Source organism: Nannospalax galili, unplaced genomic scaffold (assembly GCF_000622305.1).
Source record: "Nannospalax galili isolate Female #2095 unplaced genomic scaffold, S.galili_v1.0 scaffold24, whole genome shotgun sequence".
Taxonomy (NCBI): domain Eukaryota; kingdom Metazoa; phylum Chordata; class Mammalia; order Rodentia; family Spalacidae; genus Nannospalax; species Nannospalax galili.
In genome coordinates, this window is record NW_008352654.1 from 3,149,938 (window position 1) to 3,170,459 (window position 20,522).

Genomic DNA, 20,522 nt, shown 5'->3' on the forward strand with positions numbered 1-20,522 from the left:
AAGAATTAACTAATAAGCACACATTATTTATGAGGCTGTACCTTATGTACTATTAACGGGTGACTTATAGTGTCTGACTGGCAAGGTGGAGTCAGGTAGTAACCATGATATGGGGTGGAAAGGTTATAGCCTGTAGAGCAAGCTGGCCTCAAACTCATAGAGATCCATCTGTCTCTGCATCCTGAGTGCTAGGATTAAAGGCATATGTCACCTCATGCCAGGCTAGGCTTTTTAATCTATTAAAATCACCCCAAACTAGGGCAATAGGGTGGATTAGTGCCATGTCCCAGTGTGACTCACCTCTGAGTCATGTCTGGTATGGGCACATCAAGAAGCCCCACTTAGGACCACTTCTGTCAGTGGAATCTTTGTCCCACAATCCTAGCCCCACACACATGGCCTGTGACTAGAAACATGACCACACTGCAGGGTGGTCTCCCTTTTAAAAACCTATTTGCAGGCATGCATTAGCTATTTTTCTCATCATTGTGATAAAAATTACCTGACAGAAGCAACTTAAGACTGGAGGATTTACTTTGGCTCATGATTAGAGAGGGTACAGGCAGTCTATCACAGTGGGGAAGGCATGGCAGAGTTCATGGTGTCTGGTGGATAGGGCAGCAAACACAGGAGCCTGCTTGCCATGCAGATTAGGGAACAGAGAACTTGGGTGGAAACAGTTCTAAGCTATAACCCATCACACCTGCTTCCCCAGTGACCCACTTCCTCAAAGTTTATATCTTCCCTAAACAGTGCAGCCAACTGGGGTTCAAGTGTCCAAACATTTCACACTCAAACCAAACCATAGCAAGGTACAGCTGTGTCCAGGAGGGTTGGTCACAATAGGGTTTGGGGTTCCTTCCTACTTTGAAATGTTGCTTCCTGCTGGCATCATACTGGAGGGAGAAGGAAGTGAGTTCAAGCGGGTCTCAGTTCAGTACTGCCTGTCAGTGGCTTTGGTACTTTGTCCTAGGTGCTCAGAGCTCTGGACTGCCTTGATCAGCACCCAGCCCTACACTAGGGGCTCTTTTCCTCTCACAGTGAGGTTTTCTGCCCAGGCCTGATGTCTCAGGGACAGGAAGGAGGAGTGCATTGTGGGACATCATGAAAATTATGCTACAAGCCTGAGTAGCTGTGGGTTGGGTGACTGGTGGATGGGCGGCCATAGCTTGACCCCACTGCAGTCCTGGGAAATCTGCTTGACCTTAGCCCCTTTCAGGTCTCTCTGGTTTCTCTCAAACCTCTCTTGGCAGGGAAAGGCAGGCAAGTATTGCCATCTTATTAAAATTTCCTTTGGAGGGCACAAAGGCCTACATTCTCTGAGGCTTATGTGTTTTGTGCTTTAAACCATGGTGGAAAAGCCGGTAATTCGGCCTTCAGCCTCACTGCCCTTGCCACGGAAGGGAAGTGAGCTCATCACTCAGTAGTCTCTGCCGTTATCTTGCAGTTCCTTTGGTGTGTGTATGGGGGGGCTATGGGGAGGGGGAGCTGTGGGAGGGGAGGCACAATGATGCTGTTATGATGGCGGAAAGGCTCAGTGCCCCAGAATCTTGATTTGTGGAGCGAGGCCTGCCCGTGTGGAGGGATTGATCACTGGAGGTGGAGTTTGTGCATTTGTTGGGACAAAGCCAGGCCTGTTTAAATATGTAAATGCCATGTGTTTTGGACACAGGTGGCAGTGGCCCTGCAGGGCTGGCCAGAGGCAGGGCTGGAAGGTGCTGAGACTTCTCTTTGACGAATACCCTCAACCTTGCCTACCTCTGATTCCTTTGCCCTGATGCCTACCCCTAGCCTTCTTGTCCTGAGCTTCCCTGGTCATCCCATTTGCTCCAAGCCTATCTAAAAGCCACCTGCTCCTGGGCTGTACGCTGCACCCTCTGGGCTTACTTTTTCATTCATATAAGGCTTGTTCCTACTAGCATGTGTGTGCGTGTGTGTGTATGTGTGTGTGTGTGTGTGATCCAATGAGTTTAGTTAGGGTTGCTTACATAAGCCCTGGGGAGGGGTTGTTTACAGAAGCATGAACATCTTACCAGTGGTTATACCACTGAAGAAAATGTCTCCCTCTCCCCCAGAAATTAATTGCTAATAGCTCCTTAGGAAGGCGTGGGGTCTCTTCTGTCTGTGATGGACTGTTAATGGGCCTAGTCTTTGTACGGTGTTCTGTTTCCTTGAAGCGGAATCATGAGGTCAAAGTGCCCCGTACTGGTCATGGTGGGGGTGTGGCCTGTGCTGGGTGAGAGAATAGAAGAAAGTGTGCAGAGATTTGGAGAGAGGTCAGAATGGTAATGGCTAAAGAGTCCCGATGTAGGTTGTAGGCCTGGACTGTTCTGTGGGTTTCATCTCTGAGGTGTTTCACTCTCATAGAAGGGCCATGAGATAGAAACTGTGGTCATCTCTATCTTCCAGATAGGGGTGGGCAGAAAAGGGTTAATTAACTCTTAGGGTCACAGAGGAAACAAATGGGCGGGTAAAATTTGATTGATCATTGATCTCTTCTTACTCTCTCCACCTTTCCTCACAGTCACTGATCTCTTTCTGTATAAACTTTGTGCTTGCCTCCTACTGGGCTCCCTTTTAAACTGGGTGGTCACAGTTTGCTTATGTATCTGTCTTTTCAGGCTGAACTGTGTATTTTCTGGCTAGGGACCATGTCATAGGCCACTGACACCCCATCCCTAGCACACTGATGTTCACAAACCCTTGATGAATGGCTGGATAAAGGAGCATGGGGTGCCCATGCCAGGACTGGAGACAGACCACCTTACTCAGAGCAGCATGTGGGGGAATGTGACTGAGGTCTACAGTGGGAGAAGCTTGGGGGATGCCAGGCTGGCCTGTTCAGGGGGCGACTGTGCTGTCAGCGGTAAAGCATGCTGACCCAGAGACATGTCTAGAAAAGTTCATCTGTAAGGTTACAGATTCGGGGGAGAGAGCTGGAAGCCTGATGGCTGAAAGGGCCTTTTCTAATCACCTAGAGGATGAGAAGTGGTGTGACCAGGAACAAAATGGATGAAGCAAACAAGAGAGGCCTCGGGAAAGAAAACCCACAAGGCCTGTGGAGATGGCTCAGTGGTAAAGTGCTCATCTTGAAAGCATGAGGACCTGAGTTGGATCCATGGAAACCATATTTAAAAAGCCAGGGGTGGTGTGCAATGCTTGTAATCTTAGCACTGGGGAGGCAGAGTTAGGCAGATTCCTGGGTCTCTCCAGCCAGCCAGCTTAGCCTACTTGGCAAGTTCCGGGGGAGTGAGAGACCCTGTCTACCCAAATAAGTGGATGGTGCCTGAGGAATGACAGTGGCAGTTGTCCTCTCGCTGTCACATGTACACACCACACACACACACACACACACACACACACACACACACACACACACATTTGCCACCTCACAGAGCCTGGCTATGGTGGAGTACTCATAGGGTGCTGGAGAAGAAAGAGCTCAGCACTGATGACTCCTTGCATCTTGGGCTTGAATAGCTGAGACCTGAACAGAGACTTTGGGAATATTCTAAAGGGGGAGGTAATTTGGAGGAATGATGAAACTTTGACATTAAGTTTGGGGACGTGGCAGGATCCTCAGGCAGGAAAGCCTAACAGAATGGACCTTATTTCCCCCGAAGGGATCAAGCAATTTACCCACAAGGTAGATTAGGATTCACAAATAAAGCTTGTTCTATCCTGGGTTGTCATCCAGGCTAGCAGGTGAATAGCAGTCCCGAGAGAAGGATCGCCCACAAGCTCCAGAACCGATGGGAACTGCCACTCTGGTAACTGGGCCTGGTTCTTGACTTTTCTCTGTTTACCTTCCCCAGATATGTTGATAATTATATTTATATTACTTAATTTATTTTTCTCATACAATTGAAAGGAATTTTATTTTCCTCTTTTAGCTAATTAAAGACATGCTAATGCAGGCCTTCACTAGAATATGGAGTCAGACATCGCCTTATAAGAGATGATGGTTGAAGGAAGATGGCTCTGGATTCATGAACTCAGAATTTGAATCTTTGTCTTGTCATTTCCTAGCCATGACCTTGGGCCTCTCCCAAAGCCTCTCTGAATCTTGGTTTCTTTGTTATGTGATAGAAATACACTTAACAGTATGGTAATAGAAATCCTAGAAAGTTTCTAAGAAGGCTCAGTGAGAGAGTGTATTAAAACATTAGCTCACTACCTACTTCATAGATATTATCAATAAACGTTTATTTTCTTTATACCAAACCAACAAGGGCACTTAACACCTCAGCAGAATCCCTGATGGGTTCTGTTCTAGATATTGAAGTTGTCAGGTCTAGGAAAGTAACCCACAAAACTAAATAAATGACTAAAACCAGCCAATGGTCCAGAACCTGTGTTGTGGGCCAGGCCCCTCACGCTGCCCTTCATAAGCTTCGGCTCATGAAGTTTTCATTCCATCTCTGGGATGTACAAACTCTTATCCCCTCTGTTGTACACACAAAGAAACTGAGGCTTGAATGAAGTCAGTTGCCCAAGGTCACACAGCAAATTGCAGCATTGTGTTACCCTGTTTCTTAGTCTGGCAGGACATTGTCCCACTTAATGGTTTGGTTTGTGGGCTCTCTGTATTTCTATGCTGGGGACTCAGAAGTAAGTTATGCATATTATATTTTTAAATGAAAGACTTGTTGCATATCTTTCTTCTTCCTGTTATTATCTGGGAGCCACATTCACATATAATAAATTTTTCTTTTTTTGTCTTTGAGACAGGGTCTCCCTGCAGCCCCAGCTGGCCTGAAACTAACTCACTATGTAGACCAGGCTGGTCTCAATCTCATGGAGATCTGCCTACCTCTGCCTCCCAAGTGCTGGGACTAAAGTTGTGTACCACCATGCCTGGCTCATATAATAAATTCTTGAAATAAGCAGAACAGCTGCCTTTGATTAAGATGGCTTGCTGGTCACTTGAGTTTGGTGGATGTGGGTCTGGACTTATACAGGTCAATGTCAGGCCTTGAGAAAAGTGACTGTGAAAAGTCAGGATGTTAGCTGGTTGTTATGGTATATACCTATGATCTCAATACTTGGGAGGGGAAGGCAGAGGATCAAGAGTTCAAGTCCAGCCATGGCTTCATAGTGCGTTCAAGACCAACCTATGTTACATGAGACCTCCACCCCCACCCCCCGAAAGAAAAACGCCACAAAGCAAAAATGTCAGGATGTTATGCCCTACCACTCCCCAACCCCTGTGTTTCTATCCAAAGAATTCAGTTTAAAATAAGCATCAAGGGAGGTTTGAAAGAAGAAATGAAGCCACAGGAAGGCAGCTGCAGACCTTGCTTAGTGGGTGGGGAGATGGGTGTCACGAGGCTCTAGGCGGATGCTGTGGCTAAGAGCCTGTATCATTTTTCTGTCACAGCTGAGGGAGTGATAAATTCAGGAGGCACACAGACCTTCCGAGGCCCAGAGAAAACAGAGCCATGAGGTTCTGGAATGGAGGGGACTTTGAGGGCATCTGATCCAACTTCATATTTTCACAGGTGGGGAAGGCTGCATTTTGTCTAAGGATTTGTAGAAGGTTAATAGCACAGCCAGGACTAGATTTCATGTCTCCAGCAGCTAACCAACTCAGCTGGCATCTAGGCTTTGAGGCCACAGAGGGGAAGCCCTCTGTGTTGGAGCCTTGGGCTTGCCCAAGAGGGTGACCTTACCACTTACACAGCAGCAGGCCTACATAGTAGGGTTCAGATGATTCTTTGACTTTTCTCATTTTGAGTCCTGTGGAGCCTTTGTTAGCTCTTGAGAGAAACCTGGTCACTTAAACTAGTCTAAGGGCTGAACAAATCCACCCTGAGAGTACATGTTCGAGATCGAGGTTTTGCCATCTCTACTGAGTTTTTGTCCCGATCTGAGTTTGTGTCATCAGGTTTCATACGGCTTTTCTCACTTTGATCCTCTCCACTTGGGGAACTGGTTGTGGGCTTTCCTCCAACCTCAGATGGCATAGCAGAGTGGAGACGTGTGTGTGGTGGGGGAGCTGGCAAGGTGTGGGGACCTCTGATAGTCCCCTAACCGCCTGGTGCTGCATTTTTCTCCTGACCAAATGGTATGTGTGAGGCCCTGTGCTGTGTGAATTCCACTCGGAAGGGCTGAACGGGAGAGAATTCAATGACATCATGATTATGGAGGTCCAAGCAGGGGCAGGGCACAGACCTACCTTGCCTTTCTCACCCTCCATCCTCCTCTGGTCAAGTAGCCAGAAGCAGAATGGGAGGTCACAGGAGAAGCAGGAGATGGAGGTCAGCCCCAGGCACTGGGGGAGCCAGGGGCAGGAGTGACAGACAGAAACCATACAGTATACCTTCCAGCTCCAAAAGGCAGATAGACCTGGGTTCAAATCCTGACTCTGCCATGTAGGGACTTGCTACTCAGTTTCTTTATTTGTAAAATGGAATTCATGCCTCATGAGCTGGGAGTGAGACTCTGGGTAGGGATTGGGGGCTTCCTATTATCTGAGGGTATGATGCTCCTTAGTCACCAGTAGGTGATGGGTGCTATGACCTGTGTTGTAGCTGAGGGAGTCAGGCTATAGAGACCAAGACCTTCACGTCCATGCCATGGGCCGAGCTGGGAATTCGATGTGGCTGGTGGCTCCCAAGGCCTAGGCTTTGTCTCTTGGAAGCTCATCTCGTAATTGCTTTCAGTCACTGCTTTCAGTCTCTGGGAACCACTGGCTCAGATACCCACTGCGTGCTCCAAGTTGGGCTGATGAAAATGTGCCAGAGTCATTAAGTTATCAGTAGGGAAGGCGGCCGCTTCTCCCCGGCAGGAAGGATTCTGCTGTCTGCTGCAGCCGGCTTTGTTCACACAAACTGCCCGAGGCCCCCCTCCCCATCCTCTTGGTCCTCCTCCTCCCTGCCCTGCTGTAGGCCCAGGGAAGCAGGGAGGCTTGCCGTCCATGCTCTGGGACAGCACTGACAGCATTCCTTACCCTAGCCGGGAAGTCCCTAGTGGAGAACCCAGTTCTGGACCAGGAATGTGGGCAAAGCTATTTCTGCAGCTTGACAGATGGATCCGCCCCAGGGGGAAGAAGAGAGAGGGAGGCAAGCTGGACTTCCCTTGTTGTCACAGCCGTTGCTCTCCACATGCACTGTGCCAGGAACACAAAATCCAGGTGCTTGCTTGCCAAGGTGAAAGGAAGGACCTTAGGCTGTGCACAGACAGGGCTGACTGTCCCAGGGGTGACAGCTTCAGAGGTGTATGACTCAGAGGAGAGAGCCCTGGGGAAGGAGACTGGAGCAGAAAGATGGGGGCACAGCCCTCTCTGCATGCTTCAGCAGTCTTGGGGCTCAGTCTGATTCCCTGCGACAGATATTTCCAGAGTGAGATTGCTGACTTGATAAAAGGAGAACAGATGGCTCCAATACTTTATTTTCAGGATTTTTTTTTCCCCTTTACCTACTTTTCCATCCTATAGCATCACCCCAGACTTCAGAGGAGAAATGACTAGCCTCCCCTGCTTTGGGGTTTGTTATCTTTGCTGAGCCCCTTTGATGGCAGCGGGGGTGGGGGAGGTGCACATGGCAGCTGAAGATGGCTGATACTTACTATGAGCTGGCTCCTGTTTTTAAATCATTCTTTTATGTCACTCTCATTATGGTGAGGTCGGTGTGCTGTGATGATGGACCCTGTTTTCCAGAGAGGACACGCAGGTGCAGAGAGATTTAGTGGCTAACCCGAGATCACACAGGGAGTCAGCAGTCACATTCACAGATGAAGCCAAGCAGTTCATATGGAAACTACTCACCTCCCACTATAGATCCTCTCTCTGAGGACAAGGCTGACTCAGGCCAGAGTAGTTGCTCACACTGAGTGGCTAGTTGCTCTAGCTAGATTTCCAAGGTTACCTCGAAGGGAATTCCGCTCCTGTGATTAGTTCATACTAGTGGATTCTAAACTATCAGTTGGAATAACTTATTCCTATATACCATTCTCAGCCCCAGATTTCCAGTTCCAGATAGAAACCTTAGGGATTGGGGGGATAACTCAGTTGGTAAAGTGCTTGCTATGCAAATATAAGGAGCTGAGTTTGATTCCCTACATAAAAAGCCAGGTGTGGTAGCATATGCTTGTAATCTCAGCATTGTGGATGCCAGCTAGTCTAGCTGAATTGGTGAGTTCCAGACCAGTGAGAGGACCTACCTCATAAAATAAGGTGGACTGCTCCTGAGGAAGTGATACCTGAAGTTGACCTCTGGCCTCAACATATGTGCACAAACACATGTACCCACATACACGTGTGCACTCCCATACATGTGAACATGCTCAAACATACACAAATAATGAGAGGCCCTTGATAAATCCATAGGAAGCATTTCAAGATGGTGGCCACAGAGCATGATGCCCTTCTGAATGTCTAAATCAGGTGCCCATGAAGTTGGCCCTTAGTGTTTGGAGAGACTGGAAGATAGGATTAAATATGGGAGATCAAACAGTGCCGACATCTCTAGCTTTTCCAAGCCAGTCAAAGAAGGACTTCCAAAGCATTTTTTTCCCATCAAAATGTAACATTCTGATTCCGATGAAATCACAGAAGTCTTGACCCTGTCCCTCACCCCCATGACAAAGTCATTTGAAAGACTAAGTTTTGGGGTTAGGAGTTTTCTTAGGAGGTCAGCCTCTTCTCCATTAACTCTAGTTCCTCTTAACTCTGCCTTTTAAGCTGCTCTCTCCTGCTGCTTCCCTTCTCCATCTAACTTGCTTATAGATCCACCCTGCTAAATCTAGGTCATGCTCTTTGTCCCCCCCCCCCCAGTCCTGTTGGAAGGAGTGGTCTGTTGGCTATTACCTCTGTTTCCTTGTGCATACTAGCCTCTGCAGCATTGTCTTATCCTCCAGGAGGTCATAGATTCTCTTCTTGCTGAGGTGGCCTCCCAATGGTCACATCATTGGTCTCGTCTCAGTCTCCATCCCTTTTGATTGTTCTTAGTCATCTGACACTCTGCACCCCTGCCTCTGAGCCTGAGTCTACTTACCTTTAAGATGGGGGATGTGGGTTGCCATGAGCATCATTGCTTGATGCACTCGGAAGAATCCCGGTATGTGGTGAACATTCAGGAGCCAGTGGCAGGAGCTGTGGCTGGGGGCTTGCTGTTTCTTTTGTCCCCAAACCCTCCTTTGTGGAGTATGTTGCTTGCTCTCATGTGAGTATTAACACATTAGAAGAAGAACCTATTTCTTTTGGTGAGTCTCTTAACATCCTTGTATTTTCTAGATTCTATCCTATGGCCACCTTGTTGTCTCTCTCCATGGTCTCCCTTGGCATACCTATACCTGTAACTTCCGGTATTACTGTGCCCATGTCCCAATCTACACCTTTTTCCCAAACTCCAGAAGAATAAAAGCACCCCAGGCTGAACTTATTTTCTTTCTTCCTTAAATTTGATTTTTTTCTTCCATCCTTCTAGTCAGTGACCCAAAGTCAGGAATCTGGGAATCTTCCTTCTTTTAGCTGACATCAAGTGCCTATGTCAGCTCTGCTGGTCCCTGCAGCTGCAGTGTGTATGGCTGCACAGGGCACGCCTCTCTGACTGTCTGTAGGAGAGATGCCGATTAGTCGAGGAAGGTGAACACCAGGGTCCTGATGATTGGCAAGACCTCCCTGGGGAAGGACATTAGGACTAAGAGATGAGGGATGATTAGATGCTCATCAGGCAAACGGGGGGTGGGGAGATGTGCTAGGTAGAGGGGCTTGCAGGAAGGCTCTATGGTGGAGAGAAAGCTGCTCAGGAATTAAAAAGGTCAGTGAGTAGGAGGGCAAGAAGGAAGCAGGACCTGGTGTCAGATGAGGCCAGACTGGGCAGTGTGCACCAGAGAAGCCACATTAGTTGGTCCCTTCTTGCTTTCTTAGATCCCTTTCTAGCAGATTCTATCTTGACGCCCCCCCCCCATTCTTCCTTTCCATTCATAAGGCGACACCTTGTTCCACCCATAGTTAAGGCAAATAGCATCTTGCCACTTTCAGCCTCATCTTCTGGTCCATTCTTTTTGTTTGTTTTGTGTGGGACAGGGTCTCCCTGTAGCCCCAGCTGGCCTGGAACTCAGACCAGGCTGGCTTCTATTTCACAGAGATTTGCCTGCCTCTACTATCTTAAGTACTGGGGCTAAAGGTGTGCGCCACCACACCTGGCTTATTATTATTATAATTTTGATTTTTCCCTATTTTTACAAGCAGTGTGCTGACTTGTGAGTCTGATTAAGTTAATCCTCTGGGTAAACTCCTCCCTGGTCCTTCATTGCCAAGATCAAGTCCAGCCTAGTGGTTTTTCTTGTTTGCTCCCCCAACCCACATTTGTGATTCTGCAAATGTCTCTCAGTACCCCTAATGGCACTGGGTGACTATGCTCTGGAGCCCCAGGTCAAGTCTTATTCATCTCACACTCTCCTGACCAGGGAAGCCATCTCCCCTACTACTCCAGGAAGCCATCTCCCCCAGGTCAAGCCATCTGCTGCCCCTCTCATATGCCCCCCATCCCGCAACCACACCTGCTCACACAGCAGCAATGACCCTACCTGCCTCTTCTTTATAGTCTCTGCTAGACTGAGAACTCTCTGAGGAACAGATCTGGGGCTCCTTCATCTTCATCGTTCTGGTACCACATGGCTGGCACATATCAGACATTTAATGAATACCTCGTTTAGGCCGGGCATGGTGGTACATCCCTTTAATCCCAGTACTGGGAGGCAGAGGCAGGCAGGTCTCTGTGAGTTCAAGGCCAGCTGGGGCTACAGAGGAGACCCTGTCTCAAAAGATCAAAATAAACAGATAGATAGATAGATAGATAGATAGATAGATAGATAGATACTTCATTGCATTGAAGGTCTAGTGACTTAAGAATGACACTATTCAAGTAAAACCACAAAAGACAAGACTCCATCCTGAGGCTCTTTATGAAGGAATCTGGCTTCCAGGATCTCCCTAGGCCTAAGATCTGAATCTAGATCCTTCTAATGAGCAGTCACAGGTTTCAGGGTGGTTTCCACCTCACAACCGCCCACTAGGAGGGGAGGTGGACCAGGGTGGATGGAGTCAGGCCTGAATCTTCTCAAGCTTTAGTGAGTTCCAGGATCACCTGGGTGCTTGGTTTGTTAACAGATGGCTGGAGCCCACACCGATTGTTTCTGATTCAGTGTGTTTGGAGTAGCGCTCCAGAATTCACTTCTGTAACAAGCTCCCAGGCGATAATGGATGGTATTGGTCTGAGGGTTATGCTTTGAGAATCTCTGTCTTAGCAAAAGAATTTGCTCCAAAAATTATTTCTCCCTACAGTGTTAGTTTTTTACTTTGGCATGGCTTTGTAGGTTTTAAGAGCCATTAGTAGGAGATCAGTGGATAGATGGATCCAAGACTCCAGGTTTCCTCCAGCCCTGGAGCTTGGCTTTCCCCACAGGTGCTTCCAAGTCCATTCAGCAGACACTCAACAAATACGCTTTGTAGTATGTGCATGGCAGCAGATGAGGTGCTGTTTTGATGTCAGATGAAATCAACAGGCAACCATCCTTAAGGGAAGCCTGCCGGTGCAGACACGATCATAACTCAAGGAGTCCGTAGAAGGAATGCCTGCTCTGAGGGGTAGTAAACTCCCTATCCCTGGTGTCCCAGAACAGGCTTCTAGAGTGTTAGTGGCAATAAAGTCATTGGATAGATGGTTAGTCCAAGTGACTGTTAAGGTCTTGAAATTCTATGATGAAGAAAAAGAACAACAATTGGCACAGAAAATGGCACAAGTGGCTTGCCATGGGCTTTATCGTGGGTGGATCTCCAGAGGTCTGGGGCTGCCTTGTGTAAATACTGATTATATCACTACTTTAAATAGACATGAATTCCTCATCAACAGTATGCTTGGCGACTAAGTGGATTCATATCCAATGATCCTGTAATTTGCTTCTTATTGACCTCAGATCATTTAAAAGGTTAAATGGAAAAAGCCACAAGCAGGCAGAGAGTGTACCTCAGGGGCCTCTTTAGGTCCTGCTTCCCCAGTCACATGGAATTGAGATGTTGGTACCATTTTATTCTATGTTTTGAAATATTTATGGGGGGACGGGGCCTTGAATTTACAGTTGCTAGGTCACCAGCTTGAATTTCAAACACTCAGCTTATCAAGGAAATCTAACCAGTTGCCAGATTCCAGAGTGTGACGCACAGGTCAAAGCCCCTATTTTAGAGAATCTAACCTTTAAGACATCACAAGCAAGGCTAATGTATCTTATCACTTATTGAACATTTATTATGTGTTGGGTTTTCAGTGATACTCTACAAGTACTATTTATGAACTTCTAAAAAATATTTTATTTAGTATTTTTATTTTATGAGTATGAGTGCTATGCCTGTATGCAGGAAGATACACCCATGTCATGCAATGCCCATGGAGGTCAGAAAAGGGCATTGGATCCCTTGGAACTGGGGTTACAGACAATTGTTAGCTGTGGGTACTGGGACTCGAACCTGAATCCTCTGCAAAAGCAGTCAGTGTTCTTAACCACTGAGCTATCTCTCTAGCACCCTATTTATGATCTTTTAATTCATCTTCATGATAAATATCTTCATCTCCAGAGAAAAGGCATACAGAGATTACATATATTATCTAATTTCACCTAGCAAAACCTTCCCAGTCATTCTTGGAAGTTCATATAACCATAAAATTGAACCCTGATAAAGATAGCCCCCAAATCTACATCAAGTTTGAGAATAGATGCAATATTAATAAATTGAATATATCAGTTTATCAAATGAACAGTTACTTTGACTAAATGGAGTGTGTTCTAGGAATGCAAGAATGGTTCAGTAATAGAAAACATTAGGAAATCAACATAATTCACCATATCCATAAACTACAGAAGAGCCACGTATTAGTAGATGGTTAAAAGGCAGTTGATATAATGATCCTACAGTGACTAGGACAAGAATAAGAGGAAGCACTTAAATGGCTAAGGGTTATAACTAGCTATATACACCATTCTAAACAGTAAAAAACTAGATCCAACTTCATAAAAATAGGAAGTACCTGATTTTATTGTTTAGAAATAGTGTCCTGGTGATTATTCAAAATGAATTAAGCAAATAAGAAATAGTTTATATAAATATGGGAAAGAAGAGATGAGAGATGGGATTATCTATTTTTGCCAATGGTTGTTTACAAAACAAAAACAAAACACCTGGAGAATTTCATAGACATCCTCTGAGATGTTGTTATGGTAGCTGGTAAGAGAGCTGGCTAATGGCTCTCCATGTGGCCATGGTCATAGCCACTGAATTTGGACATCCGGAACTGGAATTTGAACCCAGGTCTGATAATGTTGTGCTCCCTCCCTCCCAGAAGCATTTATGCTCTTTGGTTCCAGTGGTCAGTGTCATCAGTGGGTAGAGGAAGGGTCCCTCAGAACTAGCCCCCCTTCAGCACTCCAGCAGGGCCCACCTGACTTGCTTTGCTGGGGAGAAGGAGAGTAAGATGGGACATTTGGCATCATAGTTTTATCATGAAGACCCTGAGGTTTTTGTTATCAGCAACCTCATGTCCCAGAGGCTGAGATTTGGGCTGAGTGTGAGTGAGGCAAGGCTGCTGGTCTGGTTTGAGATCACTTCGCCCATTTCTTGCTCTCCAGGGCCTGAGTAGCCAGTGCACTGAATGACTCCCTTTCTTCTTGCTTCTAAGAAGTTATATTCCTGTTACCTTTGTTTGGAGTTGTCTCATTGAGAGGAAGAGCTTTTATAGATCTGGAATACCAGAGGCTAATTGAAGCATCAAGGTCACAAGTTCTTGGTTACCACACTGACCAGGATGCCTCAGCCTCGTGTCGCTCATGGTGGAAGTGACACACGTTTTTTGGCACAAATCATAGGGTGATGCATTGAGAGTATTACCCATAGGAAACTTTCCTACTTCACATAGAATCGACCACAGGGGAGTGCACGGGGCACTGCAGAGGAATCCAGGAGACCTGGGTTCTGGTAAGCCCTTACACAACTGCTGTGTGTTTCAGGCAAGTTACTTAGTGTTGCTGGTCTCACTTGTCTCATTGGTGCCCTGAGATGTTGGACCAGATAGGTTTCCAGTGACTTTTCAGTTCAAATCTGTAATGATAGTTCCTCTTACCATGTGCCCAGCCCTGTTTTGGGTGGTTTGTGTAGGGCTGGGGGTATGGCTCAGTGATGGAACACTTGCCTAACGTACCCAGCACTGTAACAAGCAAGCATACAAACAGAGTGTCTGCTTAAGTGGTCTGTGCTCTGTATGGCTAATGAGGTAAGTACTGTTATCATTTCCATTTTGTCTCCGAGGCAACAGAGGCATAGAGAACAGTTCATTGACTTGCCTGGAGTCTCCCAGCCAGAATGGTGGCATGCTTACACAGCTCTTAAACCCTTACGCTCTTTTTTAAATGCTTTTGTCTATATGAGCCATGTTATTACAGTGGTGTTGGTCTGAGGTGACATTCTTATTAAGGGAACCCTGGCTCTGGTGTGGACTTCTGAGAATTGCTGCCCTGGAGAATGAGAGTGACCACAGAAGTTGCTGACGTTGACCGTTTTCCATTTCTTCTCTTTTCCTCTCTAGTCTGTGGCAAGCGCTACAAGAACCGGCCGGGACTCAGCTACCACTACGCTCACACCCACCTGGCCAGTGAGGAGGGGGATGAAGCCCAAGACCAGGAGACTCGGTCCCCACCTAACCACAGAAACGAGAACCACAGACGTGAGTCCTCCCTTATAAAGTTGGAGAGCGAGGGATGGGGTGGGCAGCATGGGGAACAATATTTTTTCTACCTCCTGCATCTTCTGGCAGTAACAATTACTGGGTCCCAGTGTCCTGAAGTGAGTTGGCTCCTTAGCTTAGCCAGTCACCACACCTGTGGTTGAGCCTAGCTACTATCTAAGAGTGAGCTGCCTGTGGACAGAGGTAGGATGGTTGGTCAATATCCAGCAGAAGGGAAGTGTCCTTACCTGGCCACTGTCAAAGGCCAGACCTGCCCTTTGTTTCTCTCAGTCCAAGAAGACCACTCACAGCTGCTGGGCAGCCTTTGGGAATGATCGATGTGCATTGATTGATTGCTGTGGCTTTGTTGTAAGGTCACAGCTTTGAATACAGAGCTCTCCTGCCATGCTTTTCACTGGTATACTCAAGTGGTAAATCTGGGTGCATGTGTCACTTGAGATGACCCTTGGTTCTGAAGACCCAAAGTGATCCTGCTGCTTTGTGTTTCTATTCTGTCTTTCCTTTCTCAACTACTAGTTCTGAATCAGGAATCAGAAAGAACTTAACATTTCCTACTTGACTAGCTCTCTACCATCCATTATCGTCTCTGGGCTGACAAAAACCTCAAAATGGCATGTGATCATGGACTCTTTGAAGCTTGCTTCAAGATTTGGGTCATCCTGAGATCACTTGCAGTGGGGGCGATATTTGTGGATATGTGATGTGGGTTTTTGCTTTGTTTATACAAATTGCTATGTGTTCTTAAAGTGAATAATTTCATGTAGTGAAAGGAGTGGACTTTAAAAAAACACCCAGACTCTAGGATTCAGAGATAAATCTTGTATAGTTTAGACCATCAACTTAGCTGACTGATGTCAAATGGGCACTTTACCAGGTATCTGAATTCATTAACATACCTCTGACCAAGACCTTGTTTGTACAGTTCCTCCTCACCCACATCCCATGTTCCCCTGGTCATGCTACTTCTTAGCATTTATGGCTACCATAGTAAAATACTTCAGACCAGGAAACTTAAGCTATAGAAATTTATTTCTCAGGAGACTGGCGGTCAGAAGTCCATGGTATTGTCAAGGTTTCCTGATACGCCTCTCCTTGGCTTGCAAGATGGCTGTCCCTTGGCTCTCTTGTCATATAGTCTTTCCTTTCTGTGCGTAAATGTGCACTATTTTTGTGTACAAATGTCCTCCCATATGGTCACCAGTCAGATTGGATCTGACCCACCCCAATTGCCTCATATTGTGTGTGTGCCTGTATACATGCATGTGAGTATTCGTGTGTGTGTGTGTGTGTGTGTGTGTGTGTGTGTGTGTGTGTGTGTGTGTGCGCGCACGCGCGCGCAGGTGTTTTCAATTGCTCTTTACTTTACTTTTTGAGACACAGTCTCTTGACTCTCACCGAGTTTGAAACTCTCTGATTTGGCTGTCCAGAGAGCTCCAGGGATCACCTGTCTCTTCCTCCCTAACTCTGAGATTACAGGCACACCCAGATTTTTTACATGGGTGTTGGGGATCCAAACTCAGGACCTCATGCTTGTACAGTAAATACTTTACCAGACTGAGGCACCTCCTTTGCCCCATGATCTTATTTTGACTTTGCCTCTTCAATCACTTCTTTCTTTTTTAAAGGTTTGTTTCTATTTTTAATTATCTATATGTGTGTGTCTGGATGTGGGTATATGCATGTGAGTGCAGTGCCTATGGAGGTCAGAAGAGGCCACTGGATCCCCTGGAGCTAAAGTTACTGGTGGTTGTGAGCTACTTGATGTGGATGTTAGGAACCAATCTCAGCTCCTCTGTAAGAGCAATTCATCTTCTTAACCACTGAGCTGTCTCTCCAGGCCTTTAATTATTTCTTTAAAGATGCTCTCCAAGTAGAGTCAAAAGTCAAAGTGCTAGGTTGGTAAGCCTCAATACAGGAATTTGGAGTTGGGGAGAATTCATCCTGTGACACCTTTAATTCCTTTCTGACTTTTAGGGCTCTAACTTTTAATGGGACAGGGCCTTGTTTTCTCACCTCTTATTGCCATCTGGGCAGAATCTGAAACGTAGGACAGGAGGAATTTGATGGCTTCATTCCTCTCGGCACCACATCCTGTGTGTCTGTGACACCATTTTCTGTCTTCTCTCTGGGAGAGCTCTCTTCTATCAGAGAAGAAGATGCACCTGTACCCTGGCGGCTGGTAGTCACACTTCCCTGCTCTTCTCTTTTCCTTTTCTGGTCTGAGTGTCTAGGAGGTTACAAGAAGCTGCTGTCTTCTACTGGGAGGAGGCTAGAAATGATCTCTTGATTTTAGGCATTATCTAGAAAGCATTTATTTGTGATTGTTGTTCTCTCTAAAGTGTCTGTTAGCTTTCTCACGCCTCCATTGCTAGCTCATCTCTTGAGTTTCTTCAGTGCCTGGCCATTTGCTCCCATGTATAGCAGCAGCCTGTCCTATAGAGTTTGGATGACTTCGCTTTTGTCTGTGTTGTTTTTCTCCACTTCCCCTGTAGTGTCCTTTAGTGAATGGTGCATGTATGTTTGTGTATGTGCATATGTACATGTCCAAAGTCTTGACAACAATAGGCAGTGAAAGAAGGGGGGGGGTCTCCTCCCCAGCCATTCCTGAGGTTCCCTCTGAGTTGACCCTGACTTCTGAGACCAGCACTGTCATTCTTTGCTCTATCCACCAGGAGCTCCCATGAAATCTTATCAGTAGGTGTCTTTGTCCTTCTCAAGTCCTCTCTGGGAGGGCACATGGTCTTGCTTAGTAAGGAATCTGCCACCCTGAAAAATGACCCTTGCTTATCTCTCCATCTCTCTGTGGGCTTGTGAGTGAGCACACATGCTCCAACTGTCCCTGTCTCCTTTTCTATTGATGAGAAGCTGGCTTCTTCACAAAGGATCATTTGACTGACCAGAAAAGAATAGCTGTATCTGGGCTAATCTAGGGCTTCTGCACACAAAGAAGGTTTCAGAATCCTCACAAACACCTTTTTCTTGGTGACATCTTCTCCCTGCTTCCTCTCTGAGAACTCTGTGATCAACCCCAATTTCACCCAGAGGGAAGGGAGCACAGCAGCAAAAGCTCTGGGTATCTGGAGAAGCCATCCTAGATGAGTCCTGATTTCTCTGGACACACTCTGAGGCAGCTGCTCTCCTTGCTTCTGTGGGCCACACACGCCACTGATTTGCTTGCTGCTCTGAATATTCGCTCTGTTTCCTCCCACATGTCCCTGGTGAGCAGGCCCCCACCATTTTCCTGTGAGCACTAATTGCTGGCATCATTAATACCCGGTCATTAGCTGCTCTCACTGTTTGGGGCTTGGAATGGGCTCCCATCCATCCTGCCCCTAAATGCCACTGGGGCTGTGTGGTGGACTGAATGTGACAGCTCAGCAGCATCCTGAGGGCTCAGCTCCATGGTCCTCCCCCAGCCAGGCTTCCAGAGTGCAGGAGCAGGGCAGGAGAACTTAATCTGGGAGCCTAATCTGTGGCTCCCCCAGGAGAAGGCCTGGATGCTGGCAAGTAGAAATGCTGATGTCCCCTTTAGCAGAGCTGCAGGGTGACCCAAGCTGCTGTCATGGAAAAAGAGCACCACAGACACAGGAGTACGCAGGACCACAGGCAGCTGGTACACACCACCTGCAGCCATGAAGACCTTTTGACTTTGGTACTCCTGCTGTCCCTTGCTCCATCCCTTCCAACTGCATCCTGGGCAGAGCCCGTGGCTCATCCTCATACCTGCTGCTGCTCAGCTGAAAGGGTGGAGTGACGGGCTAGAGTCAGCACTGACCTTCCCCTCCCCCAGCACATGTTGCCCTGAGCTGCCAGCTCAGCAGCTGACTGCCACTCCTGCTATCCTCCTGCTCCCGCCCAGCGGATGCATACCCGCCTTCCTTCCTCTCCTAGTCTCTCATTTTCTCCCGACTGTCCATTTCTGTATCTCCTATAGGTTTGCCCCTTCTCCCTGTGCTTGAGGATCTCAGCCTCAGTGACAGATGAGCAGCCCAGAAATGCTTGGAACTCAGACCCTCCCTAGAGAGATGACCTTTCTGATGGGGTCCTCCTCCCTTCTGCTGTTGCCCTTCTTCCTGGATGAGACTGGGCTCTTTCCTCCCACAGCTTATCTTACCGCAGTCATCTATATATGGATATAGCCACAGATAATTAGAGGAATACATGAGTAAAGGAGGGATGGGGTGTCTGAACTGTGAGCGATACCATTCAGAAGCACTCTGTTGTGACCCTGTAAGAGCCACATTAGTTAGTGGGATTAAAATTCAAAATCTAAATGACCCAAGCTCACAGTTTCAGAAGTGTTCTTGAATTTCCTTTTGCTTTCTCTGCACGGTGGGAATCTATTACCCATAATGTTTTCAGGATAGTTTTTGAGGTGAGGATAGGCATCTCAAAATCTTGGACCTAAATGTAAAAGCCGTGTAAATAAATTCAGTGCTGTCCATTCATCCGTTTACTGCATCTGTCCTTGCACGCATCCATCCATTCATGACTCATCCATCCCTGAGTGTGGTACTCAGGCACTGAATACTGACTGTACACTGAGACTGGGAATTAGAGGTATGACTAAGACTTGGCCTCATCTTTGAGGAGCTCACAGTCTGGAGTGGGGGTGTGTAATGGGAGCATATACAAAGGGTGAAATTGCTTAGAGCTCAGAGTCACTGTGGCCAGTGTCTAGAGACAGGGGTGCTTAGTGGGACATTAACTTCATTTGATGGCTCACTGGACATGAAAATTTTCAGGTGCTACCAGCAGAAAGTCTGAGGGTGGGAACCATCACACAGGGTATTCTGGTGTACATTCAAACTCGAGGACCACTGCATTATGAGCTTTGGAAGACTTCACTAAGGAGGTAACATTCAGGTTAGCCCTTGGAGAACAAGGAGGAATTTTCAAGAGGAAAGAGACCTCCCAAGTTTCAGAAGGGACCTGTGTGGGTGAAGGCAATAAGCATGAAACTGCACTGCATTTTTCACACAGTTGGTACCAGGCAAGTCTGATGGTTGTATTGAAGGAAAAAGATGGAGATGTAAGCAGGGACCACAGTTGGAGACATCTTCTGTGCCATATTGCATGATCTTTACTCTGTAGGGAATGGGGAGCCCCCAGAGCCATCTCCAGAGGGCAAAAGAAAACAATTTATCAAGAAATCCATCTGTATGTGGGATATCTCTTTTATTTAATGGCATAAATAAATATATATATACTTTCAGTAACACCCTTGGAGTTCCTAAGAAGGAAATGTTTTAAATATATTACTCTATAAAATTTATCTCAAGCTTGTTTTTCAGGCCCATGTAATTGAAGTTGGGATATCTTAGGTCCCTGGAGGTCAGACTCTGTGCAGTGGTCACATGCTAGTATAGTTAAGCTTTCGTTTCTGTCTTTCTTGAGAGGAAAATACCTAGTGTTAGCCCTCTGTTGGAGGGCACAGTGTACTTTGTGGAACTGAAAGGGGAGAACTGAATTGATTAAGGGTAATGTCTGCTGATTAGATAATCTGGAAATTAGTCTGATAATGTGCAAATTATCTAAAAGCAGTACATGATGTCATTGCCACACCACTGGGGAAGATCTGGCAGATGTTAGTCTTCAGACATCTCTTGTCCTCTGTCATAGCCCCAGGGCATCTAGCATGGCTTTAGGAGATAGAGTGAAAATCACTTTTGAAATGTGATTTTGAATCTCTCAGAAAGGTGCCCGAAAAGTCATAAAAACCCATGTAGCCTACCACTTACTGAGTTGATACTGGGAATTCGGCCCAGGTTACAGGGCGATGAG

At 46.7% G+C, this 20,522-nt stretch overlaps 1 protein-coding gene across 2 annotated transcripts in view; it reads left to right on the forward strand.

The window, feature by feature from the left end:
• Dpf3 (double PHD fingers 3) overlaps positions 1-20,522 on the forward strand; it is a 297,152-nt gene that overhangs the window by 196,738 nt on the left and 79,892 nt on the right. For both annotated transcript variants that reach the window (XM_008849803.2, XM_008849804.1), the window contains exon 7: positions 14,580-14,717. In XM_008849803.2, coding sequence (XP_008848025.1) covers positions 14,580-14,717 — 138 coding nt within the window. The remainder of the gene's footprint in view (positions 1-14,579; positions 14,718-20,522) is intronic.